At 46.4% G+C, this 18,885-nt stretch overlaps 1 protein-coding gene across 2 annotated transcripts in view; it reads left to right on the top strand.

The window, feature by feature from the left end:
- The window catches only part of PTH1R (parathyroid hormone 1 receptor), a 133,729-nt gene that overhangs the window by 57,856 nt on the left and 56,988 nt on the right, over positions 1–18,885 (top strand). The window contains exon 2 of one of the 2 annotated variants that reach the window (XM_054190342.1): positions 10,421–10,526. The exons of the other annotated variant lie outside the window; for it this stretch is intronic. Within the exon in view, the coding sequence (XP_054046317.1) occupies positions 10,421–10,526 (106 nt within the window). The remainder of the gene's footprint in view (positions 1–10,420; positions 10,527–18,885) is intronic. 2 annotated transcript variants of the gene reach the window in all.

The raw sequence follows: 18,885 nt of genomic DNA on the forward strand, positions 1-18,885 counted from the left end.
ATTTAAGATCCAAGAATATAACTCAAATCAGTACCAATCACTGCTGACATCTCTACACCTCCATCTTCTAATCACTGGAAAGACCACCTCTGCTGGGGCAGCACTGATAAGCCATTGTGATGAATTTTCTCTTTCTTTGGAAGGATCTTTTTTTCATAGATCAGCCTCTTGGGTTACACTTCATTTACTCCATGGGGGTAAAACAGGAAAGTGGGCAATCATTTTGGTGTGACAGATGTTCTCCTAAAACTCCAGGTCCTGCATAAATGTCAGGATGGCAGGAGTCATCATGAGTCTGCAAGTTATGCTTTGTCCAAGCAGATTTTCTTTCCACTCTTCTTGTTCTTCTTGAAGGATGAGGCTTCCCCAAGGCAAAGTGAGAGCAAATGGGTTTGGAAGGGCATCAAAGAGACCAGCTCAGCCTGTACTATTCCCAAACAAACAGTGACAGGATACGACATTCCCAGTTCTGCCCAGCATCTTTCCATGCCGACATTTCCTCTTTCCATTCACCGGCATTGTTCTTAGTACAGCAGCCGTGGGAGAACCGTGCTGAGACCTGGACTCTAATAGACATGGGCAGAGAGGGTGGATTTATGATGGAGGGTAGGAGTGTATCCTCCTTACAGGACAACGAGGCACTGAGAAATGGGAAGGCAAGCTCCTCAAAAGTGTGTAGACGCCTCCTAGACATTGGAGATCTGAACATGAGGGTAGGATGAAGAGCAGGGACCAGCTAGTCTGGTGAAGGCAGCCATGGGAAGGGCTGGGACAGCCCTAAACACAGACTGAGGTTAATCAGTTTTCTGTAGCTGCAGTGCAGGGTCCCTGAGCCCATTTACCTGGAGCAGAGATGTCTTGCTGTTCTGGAGCAGGCAGTGGTTTGGGTGATGTGGTCAAGGGATTAAGGGAAAACTACCAACTTCATTTACCCTCTAGGAGGCTGGGAAAAGCAGGTAGAGGGCAGAGCAGCTTGTGCACTAACCTCTCAGTGCTTCCCCAGCTTGTGGCCAGAATCCTATTTCATCCAACCAGCTCTTACTTCCCCTTCACATCAACTCCTTTTCCCTTCACCCTCTTCTTCATCTGAGTGTCTCTTGGATCTCCTCCTCCTTTCACCTTTCTGTCTTCACACCCTCTGGATTTGATTGTCCCATTACAGTGTTTATAAGCTCAGTCTTTAAAAAGAGTAAGACATCTCATGACCTTCATTCTCATCTTCTGCAAGTGGGATGGGGTGAGGGACACACACAGACGCATCACTCCACGTGTCAGGACAGCAATGCAGAGAGCTCAGCTCAGCACCGACCTGCCCGAGCTCTTAACTCTGAATTCCTGCCATCGTAGCAACATCGCTCTGGGTGATATTTGGCAGGGGGAGAGAGAGTTGGGTGCTTGTCCATCATGGGGCAGAGCAGAGCTCAGGGGTAGGAACAAGAATCCTTGAGAATCATTGTTGGGCTCACATCTGGTCTCACAACTGGTGGGTAAGTCTGATGCTTAGCCCCCCCCAGGACGTGTCCTTTGCTCCTGTCATACCAGCCCTGGTTTGCATGACCTGAGAAAAGCAGCTGCAGCTGGCCAAGTGGAGGAAACGTCAGTCCCGCTACAGACCCAGCACCAGTGGGGCTTCAAATCTCCTCTCTCCTGCCTGGACCTGGCCCATCCATCAGTCCAGGGTCTCCTGCTATGAAACAACCTTCCTCACCCCATCCTCGTCACCACTCTGGTGTCCTGAGCAAACTACAGTTCCACAGCTTTTGCGATTAGCTGCTGGCAGCGGATCGTGCCTCTGCTGCTTTCGCTACTGTATCTCTGGCTAGGCCAACTGGCACTTGGGCTTTATTTATTTTTAAATCTTTCCAGCGTTAACCTGAAAGGAAGTAAGTTTCAAACCACATTTATTTTTTTTTCCTCTAATGCTGGAAATAATGCCTATTCAGTTAAACTAAATCCCTCAGGGCAGAAAAAGTACCACTCCCTGCTCTCCCTCCCCAGTTAGCTCCTTGTTGCCACAAGTTGTCCCAGATGGATTTTTTTGTTGTTGCTTTTTATATGTATGTTTTTTATGCCAAGGCACTGATAACGTGCAGGCAGGCAGAGGGTAAGAAGCACGGAGGTAGTAGGAAATTAAAAAAGAGAATTAGATTATTAGAGCAGTGGGCAAATCCAGCATTGCCCAAGTTAGAAGTGAATAAACATGATTTATCTATATTTACTCCACTCTGTCTCTCCACGAGGGAGATGTTGTAAGCCATTACTGAAATATGAAGTGCCAGACCCCCACAGTCCAAGCACAAATCCAGAGCAGCTTTCAGGAGGGGTGAGGGATGTATTTTGCCTGAAGTGCCGGCTTCCAGAGCCAAGTAGTGGGGTCAGAACCTCCTTCTGAACCCAAGGAGTTTTGCTCCCCAAGGTGCATGTGCCCAAAGTGACTGCAAAAGCCAGTGTACAAATCCAGCAAATCCCAAGCATACCTGTATTTATTCCATGAAATATAGCCAGCACGGGGCATGGTTAATCACCAGTTGACTTGCAACCTGGCAGATCCTACTTTGCTAAAGGACTGGCAGCCGACCCAGTAACAGAGATTGCACAGGGTACATTTTGTCCAAGACAGCACGTACAAATCCCTGGTCCTTCCATACTTGCCAGGGTTCATCTGGACCTGAGTAAACCAGCAGAGCCCAGTGGCCAGGAGATGCAGGGCGTGTATAAACACTCACTAGCAGAAAAGTAAGAAAACAGAGAAGACAAACTAGATATCCAAACCAATCACAACATAACCAGGAGAATCCATCCTCTCTCATCTAAAGGAAGGTAATTCCATTTATAAAAAACAGGTGTCAGGATCTCAATTCTACACCATCCCATGTTGCCACCCCACCACCGACCAACCTTATGTTCCTGACCACCTCCACCTTGCCACCTTTTTCTGCTTCTGAGCAATTCCCCATCACCACAAGCTCCTGAGTGACCCGGTTTTGGCTCAGCCCATGATGAAGGCTGTATCAGCTCCTGCCAGATCCTTATTCTGTGGCATTATTTAGTTGTGCCACCCCTGTCTGCATGCCTGGCATCAATACCCCATTGCCCGCAGCCCAGCCTGATGCTCTGTTATCAGAAGAGATATGCTCATCTGTGGCAGCTGCAGGTCTGGCCTTAGATCAGACTCAAATAGATTAATCTCTTAATTCTAACAGCTATCTTGACCCTTACAGAGTTTAGGAGAGGTGTTGCTCCAATCGCAAGGCTGGAATGAAGCTCTAATTCCATTTCCTTCCCGCTCATGCCCTCAGCTCTATTGCATCTCTATTGCAGAAAAAGGACTTGGTTTATAACCTTATATTGCTTGGTTTGGTGCTTCAGTTAGACCATTCACCCAGTTCTCCTAAAGCACAGTTAAAGGAAAACCTTCAAAAAGTTCTGTCACGCTCCCCAAAGCTGAGTAACTGTTGATTTCTGTGTCCCCATCCCACCTCAGCCCATCTGGTTCACTCCTTGCAAAAAGCCAGCACTACCATCACCCTTCCAGAGGCGATCACCAAAATCAGCAGGGCTGGTGTTGGGTGCCATCTGCATGGCCAGCTCCACCTATGTCCCACACCCTTGGGACCCAGCTTCCTTTTCCCTCCCTTTCCCTCCACATCACCAACACATTTTCACATTTACCTTCTTCCCATCTTTCTCCTGAGCCCTGCTCCTGCCTGCACCCCATTTTCTGCTTCAAGCCAGCGATTACCTGGTCCACTGCTGTCCAAGATGGTGATCACCAGCAGTCCCTTGCCTTGGGCCCATCAAGCAGCTGTGACGCTCTCAACCCCGACCGAGGAATCTTTTTTGCCTTTAGCTATTTTTTGAGCCGCTGCCAGGGAAGTTTCACAAAAAGGATAGTGTTATTTCTGAAAATGAGTCCCATAAACAAGGATGAATATGACCTCCCCATTGAGATTTGGGGTTTACTTTAGTGGCTGGGAGATCAGCCAATGAAATGGAAATACCAGAAAACATTATCATAATTACCCCATGGCCTCCTCCAGGGGCAAGGGAAAGGGGGAAAAAAAATCTGAACCAAAACTGGTCTAACAACCTCTGGACAGCATTGTCTTTTCACCCTTCCCTGCTTGGCCTGCTTCCTGCTCTGCTTTTCTGCTTTCGCTGAACGAGGGGGAGAAGAAAAAACATTCCTAGATCTTTTCCCTACAAGAAATTTTATTTTTCTGGCAAAAAAAAAAAAACCAAACCCAACACAGTGCTGTGAAGCCGAGAGGTGATAAACATTAAGAGTAGCAGATGGGTTTTGATTGCAAAATTGGGGATGCCAGGGAGGAGCCCCCATGCCTCCCAACAGCACACAGTCTGTCACAGCAAGAGTGAAGGGCAAAGCTGTCCTCCTGCTCCCAGCCTGCCTGCATCCCTTGAGCTTGCATAAATATGATGCCAAGTAAGCTCAGTGCAGGAATTTATGCTGAAGCAAGTTAGGGAGGGCTCATGAAAAGGGATTTGCTGTCAGCTCTTTTAGAGTGATTAACTTCTGCAGGGGCAGGGTGACCTCATACATCCAAATAGTTGCATGTGGGAGATGTACCTGTCTGTGACATTATTTCTGACTTCCCTCAGATGGTTCTCTTGAGCCCAAGAGCTCACGTCAGCAAAAGCTCAGCTCCTAAACTCCACAGATCTTCTCGGAGCCGCTAAAGTGACCAATTACTGCAGTCACCAGTTGCCCAAAGGAAAAAAAAAGATGAAAAAAAATATGCCCACAGCTGATCTGAATTTATTTTAAGTGGTGGTTTGAGGATGGAATGGATTTCAGCTGATCTGTGTATCGAACTGCTTGGTGACTATAAGGGGAACTGTGGATGAATACCTTAGGCCTGGATGTCCCCAGTTGGCCAGTAAGGCAGGTATTATGTTAGAAAGCCTATGTGATGTTAGTTCCCTTTTGTTGGCTAATGAGCGTCTGCATGATGAGAAGTCTTGGGCTGCAAATGGGTGGGCTCATAGTAGAGGTTCTTGCTAAAAGATGAGTAAAATGTTGACTAGGGTAAATCTTGGTGAGTTGTTGCTGCAGCACTCACTTGGATGAAGCACTTCCAGTTTCTCTCATAGTCCTGAACAGAAGGTGTGGAGAATACACAAAGCAGATTGTGTTGACCATGTCAAACGGGACCAAACCCTGAATATAGGTGTGTTCAGCAAGGCACAATGTTTCTGTGGCCTTAAAAAAAATAGATAGGGACATGAAGATGGTCAGAAGGCTGGAGCACCTCCCCTGTGAAGACAGGCTGAGAGAGTTGGGGCTGTTCAGCCTGGAGAAGAGAAGGCTCTGGGGAGACCTTATAGTGGCCTTCCAGTCCCTAAAGGGGCCTATAGGAGAGATGGGGAGGGTCTCTGGATCAGGGAGTGAGTCGATAGGATGAAGGGGAATGGTTTTAAACTGAAAGAGGAAAGATTTACATGAGATATCAGGTAGAAATTCTTTGCTGTGAGGGGGGTGAGCCCCTGGCCCAGGTTGCCCAGAGAAGCTGTGGCTGCCCCATCCCTGGAGGAGTTCAAGGCCAGGTTGGACGGGGCTTGGAGCAACCTGGGCTGGTGGGAGGTGTCCCTGCCCAGGGCAGGGGGATGGAACTAGATAGCCTTTAAGGTCCCTTCCAACCCAAACCATTCTATGATTCTATATATATGAAAATAACCTTATTCAATCTTCTGTCCTAACGGACCATACCCAGGAGCTGACAGGTTAGGATGTTTAGAGAAAGAGACAGCTCTAGGGGTTGTCACCTTCCAGCTTTTTGTGATCAGCAGTTTAAGATCTTCCTGCATCAGAAATTTGCATCCAGGGCACAGTGTTTAACAGCTACTGGTGGATTTGTCCTTTATTAATTTGTCTAGTCATATTTTGAATCCACTGATGTGATTTGCTTACATACGTCATCCTATTTCTTTTAGACCTTGTTCTCTTCATCTCGTGCCTCCCAGATCTCAAATTCTGCAAAACTGTGACTAATTAGTCCCCTTTCTCTGCATCACAATTATCTTACCAACACCTCTCATACCAATATCTCTGGCCTCATCTCTCTCCCATCCCAAGGGATCCAAATCCACTCCAAAGCAGTGGGTGCTTCACCAGCAGTAGCTCTCACCCATTACGAAGTCCTGCAGCCTGTACCTCGGCACTTATGAAAATGAAACCACTTATTTTGCTGCCTAGGGATATTCAGATTCCAACAAGTTGGCATACGCAACTGCTAATGATTTTAGCAAGGTTGTCCCACCAGTATTTTTGGATCAGGTGTTGAGATTGTTTGTCAAAGAGAGAGTTTTGCCAAGCCAGATCCAAGTCTGTCTAATATCATGAGTGCACCTACGCTGCAAAGCAAGTGGTCCTGTGGATTTCTTTTAACCTTTGACAGCCAGGGTGGAAAGATGAATAGAGCAGCATTGCCTTAAGATCAGAAGATCCCAAGCAAGAAAATCGGATGCATAGGAAAAAGTGGTATTGAACAGTTAAAATTGTTCCAGCAGCTGACAGGTCCAAAGGTTTCCAGCTGTGGGTGTCTGCCCTGTCTTATTTACTGTCCTTGAACCCAAGGTTGAGCCATTTCAGTGTCTGATTTGGCAGCATACTGCTCGATCCTCTGTCCCTGGAGACCTTTCAGCCTGGCTGACACACTGAAGTGTCTCGGCAAGGGGTTTGACAAGGGATGGAACGTGCGGATGGGGTGGGAGGAGATGACAAGTTGAGAACCACCAGCTATCAGCCTGGTTTTGCTTCTTCGGTGTTTAATGTGAGTTATTCAGCAGCAAAGGTGCAGCATTGACAGACCGAATAGTTTTCCTACAAGTCTCTTGAGAATAGGTGTCTCCTTCAAACCACAGGATTCACTGAAAATCTCTGTCTTTATTCATATATATATGTTTACATACGTGTTTCAGCCTCTTTGACCAAGGAGAAACACAGAAACACGTGTCTTAAATATATTTCTCAGCACTTATACCAGTTTGAGGGGAAGGGAGAGAATGAGGAGATTTATTATTTTTTTTTAAGGGTCTGGTAGGTTTTGGGAAATTTAAGAGTGGTAACCAGAGCTCAGGAAAGCTGAAAACCTGGGCTGGGTTCAGAGCTCTGCCCCAGCCATTCTGCCCAGCTCTGGGCACAGTGCTCGGTGCCTAATCTCCCTTTCTGGGAAGTAAAATTTATTTTCTGTGCCTGGCCTGGACACCATACGTCCCTCTGGCTGGGAGCTGCCCTACTCTCAGAGCACGGCCAAAGGAGCCTGAGGACTAAGCGTGCAAGGGATGAATCATTTGAAATGCCTGAGGTCAGATTCTACTCTGGCCACTGTAAATCCAGACTAACTCCTCCAGCTTTGGTGGAATCACTGTGGGTTTGTGCAGATATAAATGACAGCAGGATTTGACCCAGAGGTTTTTTTTTGTTTCCAATGAAAGAGTTGAAATGCAGGATGTTGCCTTAAATGTGGACAGGCCAAACATCTGGAAGGGGATGGCTTTGTTTTGCATTAACGTTAATGCGGTTTTGAAACCAACTCCCCATTCTGAAGGATTTTTAGCATGGATTTTTTCCAAGGACATGAAAAACTAACTTCTGTTTTACTCAGAATCCCCTTATCAGATCTAGCTGTCCATCTGGGTGTCTGTTACCACACCAGCTGCTCAAACATCCACCGTTGCTCTCCATAGAAGCACACTGGGAAATTGAATCTGAGTTAATTTGTAAGCTGGATTTCATTAACCCTCATTATGTCATTTGTAGTAAGTCCCACTCGAGAACTGATTGGCCTTCAGCTGGCTTATCTCACCTGCTTTCCAAAGTGAATTAATTTAAAATGAGTGATGGAGCCTTAATTCAGAGGAGCAGCGGTTTTGGGGAGTACAGTGAAATGTCATAACCCCCTTTCAGTCTCTGCTTCAGAGGGACTGAAATGAGCAGCCACCTCCGTAGGCAGGCTCTACAACATATTGACAGGTTTCCTTCTCATCTGCAGATCACTACTGGCTTCACAAGGTTTTCTGTTCTTTCTTTTGCCTGCCTGTATGAAGCATTAATGTTTACATCTGCTCCATCCATCCAGTATCCCTAGGTTTTGCATTACAGATTTACAGTGGCCAGTCTCAGCGCAGTCAATGTAAGTGGAAAAAAGAAACACGTATAAAACCGTACTGCAGCCCTTCTTGCTTACGTTAGGCATTTATGAGTGAGTGCTAAGTTCTGTATGAATCCAGAGAGAGGGAGCATCTGCTCTCATTGCATTTACAGTCTGATTAATCAAGACAAACCAATATTAGGGAAACAGAGGCAATAAGAAGAGCAGTGATTTATCCCAACTTACTACATTACTTAATTATTTCAGGCTATTGCCTTACAAACATCTTTCATTTAGGAGCCCTATGACGCATTGCACGCCACTGTTCTGTGCTTTGAACCAGCTTTGGGGTGATCTTGTGGATAAGGAGCCCTCCCAGCCCTGACCTTCCAGAGACTCTTCACAGAATCATAGAATGGTTTGGGTGGGAAGTGACCTTAAAGATCATCCAGTTCCAACCCCCTGCCATGGGCAGGGACACTTCCCACTAGACAGGTTACTCAAAGCCTCATCCAGCCTGGCCTTGAATGCCTCCAGGGGTGGGGCTGCCTCAGCTTCTCTGGATAACCTGGGACAGAACCCTCAGAGTGAAAAATTTCTTCCTGATATCTCATCTAAATCTACCCTCTCCCAATTTTTAAGCCATTACCCCTCATCCTATCACTGCATGCCCTTGTAAAAAGTCCCTCTCCAGCTTTCTTGTGTGCCCCCTTCAGATACTGTAGGGGACTATAAGGTCTCCCTGGAGTCTTCTCTTCTCCACGCTGAACAACCCCAGCTCTCTCAGCCTGTCTTCATAGGAGAGATGCTCTAGCCCTCGGATCATCTTCGTAGCCCTCCTCTTCTGCCATAAGTGGCAGAGTACTAAGGATGGACCCAAACCAAAAGGTTTCTCAAGGGTGGTCTGATTCTGCAGGTCAGAGCCCGCAAGGGATGTTTGCCAGTAGATGGACGTAGTCCACAACTTTCCTCATCCCCTTCTGTGCTGCAAATCACAAAGCACCTGGAGTGTACGATCTGCATCACCCTTTCAAACTTGGAGTAGAAAATAAATGCAGGAGAAGGCTAAGTATACTCTTCTTTTGGAGGGAAAAAGCAGGAAAGAACAAAGGCAGTCTCATCCCAGTGTAGCTGGGATGGCTACACTAAAATTTCCATCCGCTCCTGCCCAGCTGACCTAGAGGAAAGTTCCTCCTAATCTCAGGCTTCTTCTGGCAGTGGGACTGGTCTTGGATGTCTGAGCAGGACATACAGGTTAAGCACCCAAGAGGCATATCAGAAAATTAAAGATTAAAGTAGCCATATTGCATTAGATCAAAGCTCTGTATGCCGTAACAACCAAAGCATCCGTAGAACAAGCCTTCCCCACAGTTGTACCCCAGGCTTCCTGAGGCCAGCCATGCCTGATGGGAATGTGTCAGCTTCATGAAGCAAGATTTATTTTATGACCGGCAAGTGCCTTTGAGGGCTGAGTTTCATCGTGTATCAGCAAGCAGCAAACAGAGGAGGGTAGAAGAAGGCTCTGGGTAAAGCACCCTCCCTGTCCCAGCTCTCCTTGTCCCTTGACATCTGGAGGCCTTACAGGAGGAGAAATCTAATCTTCCCAGGATGATGCTCACAGAGTCTTTTCACTGAATCTTCAGCCTTTGGGGGGCAAATGACATCAGCTCACAGCCCTGCTTAAGGCAGCCTCCCTCTGCACATGTTCTTGGATTTAGTTAGGATGTGGATAGAGCCTGGTGCCATGTGGTCAAGGGCCTGCATGCGGAGGTGGAAATAGCACTTCATTGATGATGGCAGGTTGCGACTCCTAAAGGGAGAAGAGCCCTTGGTACTTTTATCCCCTGGCGGTATTTTCCAAGAGGCGGGCGCCAGGAAACACAGCATTGTTTTGCCATTTCCTGAGTATTATATTTACCTATGTTTCTGTGTCCCAAAGGCACCGCTTTTTAAAAATACTATGCCAATATTATTGACTAGGATGGTTTTTTCCTAGCCTCATCCCTGCAAGCTGGGGCACGCCACCCCAGAAATTGCTACTTTGCTGTGTGCACATGTGTATGATGTGAGCAATTGCAGTGTGCACTTCCTTTGCCACATAGGCAGATGATTTCATGTGGCATCTTGTAAGAGGTGTTGCTTGGGACACTAATTGCTAAGCAAGCTGAGGTGCACAGAGCAAGGCTGGTGGAGCAAACTGCTGATGCAAAGGAGATTTTGCATTCAGATCATCCGCATTATCCAGGAAGTTTGCGTCCTGCTGCTCTTCCCATGCTGAGGTTTAACCTCATTTCTCCCCATCCCTGCAGGTGGATGCTGATGATGTCATCACCAAAGAGGAGCAGATCTTCCTACTGCTAAAAGCCAAGGCTAAGTGCGAACGACACCTGAAAGCCAAGGTGCCCAAGGTGCATGGTGAGTGTTCCCACAGCAACCCCAGACTGCACAGCTGGGGCTAGGCCCCTCTTTGCTCAACTCCAGCCCTTCCCCTTAACCCCATACACAGAGCTGTGAGGGAGTCAGCTGAAGATGGACCAACAGACTGGTTTTTTAGGTTAGACTATGGGGAAGATCTTGCAGCATGAGGTGTTGGAAAACAAAATTGCCACAGCCTCTTTGTCCTGCTCCAGAACACCAAATGCCAAGGGGTCAGGAGGATGCAAGAGCCATGGTCATGGGTTTACAGCCCTCATCACTTTACCCAAAGTCCAGGCAAAGCATGGGAGATAGCATCAAACATCAGTTCTCCCAAGATCCTTCGCAGTAAGACACCACTGGTACGGGAAACAAAGCATCCTTTCAACACGCCTTCTCTGATTCCCCCTGACATACTCTCTCTATATTCTCTCAAATGGGCCCAAGCTTAGCTAAACCTCTTTCTTCCACTTCCTTTCTATTTTGGGCTGAAAAATCACTGCCAGAGGTAGGGCTGGAGGGAGAAGGAAGGGAGAAAACTCTCTCATGTGGGTAGCAAAGTAATCATCCCCCATTGGTTTCTTTCACCAGTTTCACATGTGTTAATTATTGGCACTGGGGCTGTATGCTGAAGCCCCCTGCACCCACCCAGCTAGTCCTGGGTGGGCATCCTGTCCCATCTCCCTCTATTGCCTGATAAGGGGACAAACCAGAATGCTTCCCACCTTCACTGTTGCATCTCAGAGATTTCCCTTCCCACAGCCAGCACTTTGGGAGTACCTGGAGACATCACCAGCAGAGAGAAAGGTACCCAAAGCCAGTAGTGATTTTAGAGCAGAGTCACCTGCCCACCTGGTGTCCCTCTCCTGCTGGAAATGACAGTAACAGGCCATAAAAGCCCAGCTTTCATTTTATTCCAGGCCTCCAGTTTTACATCAGCCAAAACCTCAAGCCACATCCTCTGTTGCTTCTTTGTCCTGTTCACTCAATGCCCAATTAACAGCTCATTAAAAAACATATGTGCAAAGGCATTTCCTTCTGTTGTACTATAGACCACCTGCCTACCTTGGGATCTGGTGATATCAACCAGCTGGTCTTGCTCTCACACCCTATTTTCTCACTCTTCTCTATGAGACTGTCAGCATTTAGTATTGATGTCTCTCCTTAATTGTCAGCAGCAGTGTTGGTGGGGCTGGGGAGAGGCATATGACTGACAAACAGACTTTTGGTTCTTTACCAGTTTGGTAGAGCAAAGGAATAAAATCACAGGGCTTTGCAAACTTGCCCTTGGGCTTGTTTTGAGACCTGGTTCTGCGACTGAGGACAGCATTACTTCTGCCATTGACTGGAAATCTAATACATTGTCATTTAGATATCTCATGGATCCAAGTCCTGGCTTTGGAAAAGCTGTTCTGAGCTTCTCGGGCAGTAAAACTCAGGCAAATCTCTGTCCAGTCCCAAATAGTACAGTGAAGAGGAAGAAATCATCTTGATGTCGTTACTCATAGCAGTATATTCAAGTCTTTAAAGACTCAAGGCAATCATTAGCAATAGGTAGTTAGTTAAAATTAATCTGCAAGAGGTCTATTAATCCAAAGGCCAAATGAATTCTGATTTAACCTTTCCCAAGAAATGTTTTTCTTAAGATGTTGTGAAAAAAATCTTCAGTGGCGGTGCCTCCATAACACCCCAGAAATTCCTTCTAGCACTTCATAAACAAGGCAGCGAGTTGCCAGACCATCTCTGAGATGGTCTAAAGACTCAGCGGTTGCAGATAAAGGATTTTGCAATTTGGAAAAGATCTTCCCACTTTGCAGAAGAGTTGCCATCCACAGATTTTTAGATACAGATGCCTTTGGACAATGAAAATATGATGTTACAGGGTATTTGTGAAGAGATTGACTCCATTTTGCAGTGTGTCTGCTCCTTGATGCTGCAGGAGTTGAAGGAGATGCATAGTTTTAGATCCTCTTGTGGGGTGAGGGGTGACAGAACAAAAGGCTGTAATCTGCATTGTGTTAACTTTAATGCAATTAATTGCCTGGCTAAGGCTCAGAAACTTAGTTTTTGCACAAAGGCTTCAGAGCCCAGGGTGAAAAGTGGTTGGGTCCAGTCTTTTCCTCCTTTGATGATACGGAAACTGGGGCCTGGTTTCTATTTGTGCTAATCACCCAAGGACATATGGGTCTGTGCCCCTCTCAGCCAGATGGAGGACCTCATCCCGTTGCCTCCTCCTTCACTACAGACCCAAGAGAAAAAGCCTGGGAAGGGCAACATGGTCTTCACAGTTAAGATATACCAGCCCCGACTTGCAGATAATATTTGTGGGGGCAAAGTGGTTGTGACTTGGAGCAATATGGCACCCCAAGCCTTCAGGCAGACTCCTGTGATATCAGTCAGAGTGTTTCTGAGCAGCACCCACTTGGGTGGCAGGAAGACTCTTCTAACTGTCATGGAGGACTTCTGTTACCACCCTGCCAGGTCCCCTATCTGTCTTGTCTTGGGATTTTTAATGGTGTAGGACAGAGCTGTCCCTCACGATGCGTTTGTATTTTGGCTCTGCAAGACCTAGCCTTTCCTGAAAGGAAAAAAAGTGACTCTGCAGGCAGGCAGAGAGCTGTGCCTAGGTCCGTTTGACCCTCTGTTTGACGATAACAGCAGCCCATGGTGCTGCTGTATCTATATCAAGTGTACCTGCCAGCAATGCAGACTAATGGTCCTCACATCAGATATACGAAGGACCTTATCTCCTTGCAAGATCTTCCCATTGGCAGCCTACCATGTTCCTTCCTGTCTTGACAGTTCACAGTGCCTCCTGAAAGCAAGGCTGGAGACTCGACCCCTGCCTATGGATTTTATTTTTCTTTTCAGCAGCATGATGAATAGGTCCTACTCTGAAGGCGGCTTCTGCCAGTGCAGAACAGACTTATTTTATTAGAGGTGGGGCAAGCCCCGCTGAGAAGTGTGTTTGCAGATCACAGGGAGCGCTGCACCCCTTGGCCTGAAATGATTTATTGATCTGGCTGGTATTCAAAGCACAAAAGGGAACAGGCACAGTCTAGCCCCTTCAAAATATATATTAAAAAGCAAAACCAAACCAAACCAAACAAAAAAAACAACAAGAAAACAAAACAAAGCAAAAAAAACCCAACAACAATGAAAGTAACCACAAAAAGAAACAAATCCACCCAGGCTCAAGGTATGCAATGCAGGCAGCAGCTTACACTCCTGGTTCAATTTACCAGTGTTACATTTAGTTTATGGAAGTCTTCTAAACAGGGGAAACTGGCCCCATGTGGTCAATAAACGGCCATATGGATCATATATGAGACCCTGGAAAGTTTGCACAATCTGCTCTCTCTGTCCATAATAAAGCAGAGCTACTCCATGGCACCCTGGAGGAGAGTTCAAGATCAAACAATCTGCCTTACAAAAGGAGGTAAGGGAGTACGGTTTCACCGAATGTGACAGTGGCATGGTGAACTTCAGCTGAAGAAGTCACCCATAAAGCAAAAGTCGCGGTCATTGGAGCCATTATGAATTTGAACCACGATTGTCACAGTGTTGGTGATAGTCGTGTGCAGCAGAGGTGGATTGCTGATGACCTTGAACATCTGAGCTCCTTCTAGAGTTGCTGGACAGAGAAGAGCATCATTTGGGGTGGCACCTGCCTCCCACCTGTCTCCAGATGTTGATCACAGATTAAACCTAGGACCGCTGATTTAGATGGAGCGCTTATCACTTATGCTGCAGTATGATATGATTACTGATGATGATGGTGTGATCCCTAGGAGGGTAGCCTAGCACTAAGATAGCCTACCTGATAATGTGGTGGGACCTCCATCTTCAGAGATTTTTGAGAGTTGGCTAGACAAAGCCGTGACTAACCTGGCCTCATGCTGGTTTTGAAGGCTGAAGATTGGACAAGAGAAGTTCAGAGATCCCTTCCAAGAAACATTTCTATGCTTAGTCCTGCACAGGGGATTTAGGATCACAAGCCAACAGCATTGAGGCTCCTTGGGGGGATTGTTTCCTCCTTGTAGACTTCAAGGCTCAGTTATCAAAGACTGGTGAGGGCCTAACTACAATGCAGCAGGTACAGAGATGGACAAGGAGAGAAGAGGAGGTCTGGGTAATTCATCTGTCTTTTACGTTGGAAGAGGAGCTTTTCTCTCCTTTTTTTTTTTTTTTTTTTTGCATGTTGTTCCCAGTTATTTAGCGTGTTCAAATCTCTGCTTAGTTTGTCATTCCAAAGAAGGAAAAAAGGACAAGGCCACAATGAGGCAGCAGTTTTCAGGAGATTATAAAGAAAGCACATCATACAGTTGTCAAAGGATGAGAATTCTTCAGCCTTTCTTACATAGTCGTTTGTGGTGAGGGAGAGGATTCACATTCAGCTCTGCTTGAAGGAACTTAAATCTACGTTATTACTTCCCAGAAATAATGCTTTACTGCCTAGCCTGACAGAGGTGCAAAAGGAGATTGAAATCTCTTCCATTAGTTCTGTTTCACTATGTCTGAAAGTACCAAAAAAACACCAGTGCACAAGCTGGATCTCGCTTGTCCAACCTCATGATCTCCTTCTAGAAGCGGTATCATGCTTGGGACCATTATAGTAGCCTTCAGCATGGAGCAGCTCTAGCTGTGGGACACCCCTGCAGACAGCCCAATGCTGTAGGATGTTTGGGAAAGGAGAAAGTTCCCACTTAAAACACTTGGCCTGAGTCAACAAGGAGTGGCTTTGGACTTGAGAGTCCCATGTCCCCAGGGAAACTCTTAACCACAGAGGTCATAGGAAAAGAGACCTTTGACCCCATGGCTGGTTTAGAGCTGCTCCACACTGGATACTTACGCGAGTTCTGCAACAAGTGAAGACCGCTGTGCAACCTGAGGTCTGGCTTTCATATCTCTGCTCTGGAGTTTTGTCCTGCACTCCTCACAGAATGACAGAATGGTAGGGTTGGAAGGGACCTCTGGAGATCATCTAGTCCAACCCCCTACCAGAGCAGGGTCACCCACAGCAGGTGGCACAGGAACGTGTCCAGGCGGGTTTACAATGTCTCCAGAGACGGAGACTCCCCCACTTCTCTGGGCAGCCTGTTCCAGTGCTCTGGCACCCTCAAACTAAAGAAGTTTATCCTCATGTTTAGGTGGAACTTCCTCAATATTCAATGTAAATGTTCAACTTCCTCAATGTTATAGCTTGTGGATGGACTTTGAGAGATGCATCCATTGCTATGAGCAGACAGGGATACTTCCCTCTGGTGGCCCTCTAAGCCAGGAGAAATGGGAGTGTACATTTCTGCAGACAGCCTCTGCTTCTCCAAGGAGCTTTCTCAGGATCCCTTCCTGCAAACCTGCTCTCGTCAACCTTTCAAGTTCATACCTGGATTTAAACCAGACTGAATGAAGCACTGCTTTTCAGCCAGCTCAAAGGCAGCCAGATGGAAGGTGTGAGGAGGCAGCAGTAATGTCTCTTCTCTCTAACAAGGAGAAGATGGAGTGCCATGGGCTCCTAACTGCATGTCATTTCTTCAACTGAACCTACAGGGCATCTCTATGGCAAAGGGAAGGAGTGGCTTGAGCATATGTCTATATCCTTGATAAGACAGCTTGGCTTACAAGCGCTGAGCAGAACTCAGTTACGGTGGCAGAGGTGCTAAGGACCTGTTTGTGTACACAGAGGCCAGTTTTATCATCAAAATCATGACTTCATTTGCTATTTCAAATAGTATGCAAGTATGGGCGGGGCTAATGGCACAACTGATCAACCCAGAAAGAGCCTTTCTGGAGGAGGTTTGTTTTTCAGCTGGATGAGCTTCCATATCTGGTTCAACGTGCAGCCACATAAATAAGAGAGCCATCACAGGGAAAGGAGCAGTGCCAGGAAAGAAAATTGTTGGTGTAAGCAGTACTACGTTGAGCATTACCTGCTGAGCAGCTGAAGTTTTGAAAACCCAAGTTGACCTATTCCCCGTTGCCTTCTCTCCTTGCTTCATGCAGCCCCGCTTCACATCAAGGGGTATGCGCATCCACTTAGTGCTGTCAGATCCTGTCCTGCGATTACCCTTGACCCAAACTATCCCTGTTCATCAGAAGCTGCCAGATACCACCTGGCAGAGGGCTGCTTGGATCCCGCCTCTGCCTAGGTGTGATTGCAGCCCAGTGTTGTGATTTACACAGCTCCATAATAGCCAACGATCTGTGCTTTCAGAAGCAGTGAGGGAATTTGGGACACCTTTTTTTTATTTTTTAGATAGAAAGAAATATCACGTAAGCTGGCATGAAAGTTTGGTAGGGCTGCTGTCTTCATTCTTGGGAGCTGACGCACAGGGATATTCAACGCCTCGCCTCCGATCTCAAAGGAGAGTCTGTGGCAGAGCCAAGGTTTGGATTCTCATCTCCTTACTCTTCAGCCAGGGCACAAGCCACAAACCACATTTCCTTTTGTCCTGGAATTCAAGGTGAGGCTCCAAAGATTCAAATCCAGGTGGACAGAAACTGATGAAAATCTTTGGACAAATCCCACTTGACTGAAACTCAAAACTCTCATCATTGCTCTCACTTTAAAGCCTCCGGTTTTGTTTTGAAATGAGGAAAACACATTTGAAATTTCCTGCAGTGCAATGGGTCCCTGGTTTCTCTTCCTCTTTTGCCCATCTCATTGCTGAGTGCATTTCATGGGCCAGTTCTTTTCCCAGCATAAACTGGCAGATTCTCATTCGCTTTAGTGAGGGCATTGATTTATCACGAACTCATTGCAGTTACCCACTCTTAATGTGATCCTAATTTATCCTAATTCACTTGGCAATCACAGGCTAGAAATGGCTACACGGATTAACACAAGTGAAGGAGACACATTATGCTGGATCTGTGAGTCCAGCACCACTCCTTGCCCCCAAGAGGGGAAATGAGATTTGAGGAGCAGGTTTCCGTGCATCATTCTTCCAGCACAGACTTGGATTTGGCGTGGAGACACACACCAGCACTGGTTCTTTGACTGGAAAATGTGAACCTGCCTGTGCATAGGCTTCATGAGCTCTTACCCAAGAAGCAGCCAGCCCAGAAGAATCATGCTCTGCCATCCTTTGGAAGCAGGAAGAGCTTGCTCTCCCTTCCGTTCCACTTAGCATTGTCCTTTTCCCTTTGCTGGTTTTTACTGTCTCCATTTTATTAAATCCACAGTTTTCTTTTCTTCAGCCTGCACAATTATTAGCCAGTGCCATGTGCCTCATGGTGCAGTACCAAAAGGCAGCAGTTTCCAGAGCAGTTCCTATCAAAGCAGCCGGTGAGTGGTTACGTTATTCTCCCAACCACCCTCACAAACCTGGCCGACACAGTCTTGGTTCTTGTGCCAAAGGGCTGATCTTAAAGTAGCTCCAGCTGCTAAAACTGGACTTAAAAAACAGTATAGTAGGCCTAAAACTTGAACTGCTTGTTGTGAAAAAAGGAAAGAGTTGATGGGAGTATGGGGAGTAGTGATGTCCATCCATCTTGTAGAGATTGGAAGGAGATGTTCATTGGAAAGAGACTTCCAGATGCTGGAAGGGGTGATCACCCTCTTTCTTGATTTTCACTTTCTTCTGATCCCTGACCCATGCCCTGAAAGACCAGGCAATTATCCGTCAAGTGGAATATTCAAGTATGGTACCTGCTACCATGGGTCAGCAATATCTTGTTCAGTTGAAATAAACCAGATGTAATTTAATTGGGTGCGTGTCGAAGCTGCGTTTCAAGAGTTGAATTAGGGACTATGGAGTATCAAGGTGAACAATAGATGTGCCAAGCGTTTCTGTGGAGCGGGAACATGTGACTGTTACACGTGTGATTGCTAGCAGGGTTGATGGTCCAAAGGAAAGTCCTAGCAAACAGAAAGGTAAAAAATTGATGAAATTCTAAACTTTCTTCAGCCATAATAACTTCCACACAGCCCTGTCTCAGGATACGTTTGTCATCTGCCACTTTTGGCTAAGGCACCGAGGGATGGAGACCCAAAATATTAAAACAAAAAAAAAAACTCAAAACCTGTTCCTGCAAGAATTTGGCTTCCTTTCTTCTTTTCTCTTTATTTTTTATCCCCCTTTTTTCCTTAAATTTAGTCTCTAGATGAAAGCCTTTTGGAAAGAACAGGAAACCCTAAAATTTCTCTTCTACGTACACAAATATTACATTTCAGCCGTGGTGGGCAGCCTGATGCCACCCCAAAGTTAAACCTGGAAGGGGATGAAGTGAAATTCCCAGCCGTAAGCCATCAGACCTGATTTTTTTTTTTTTTTTTTTTTCACACATGAATTAAAAGCCTGTCTTTCCCTGGTTTGGAAAAGGAGATGGCACATTTTGTGGGAGAAGAGACATTTTT

This window comes from Rissa tridactyla, chromosome 2 (assembly GCF_028500815.1).
Source record: "Rissa tridactyla isolate bRisTri1 chromosome 2, bRisTri1.patW.cur.20221130, whole genome shotgun sequence".
In the NCBI taxonomy this organism is placed as follows: domain Eukaryota; kingdom Metazoa; phylum Chordata; class Aves; order Charadriiformes; family Laridae; genus Rissa; species Rissa tridactyla.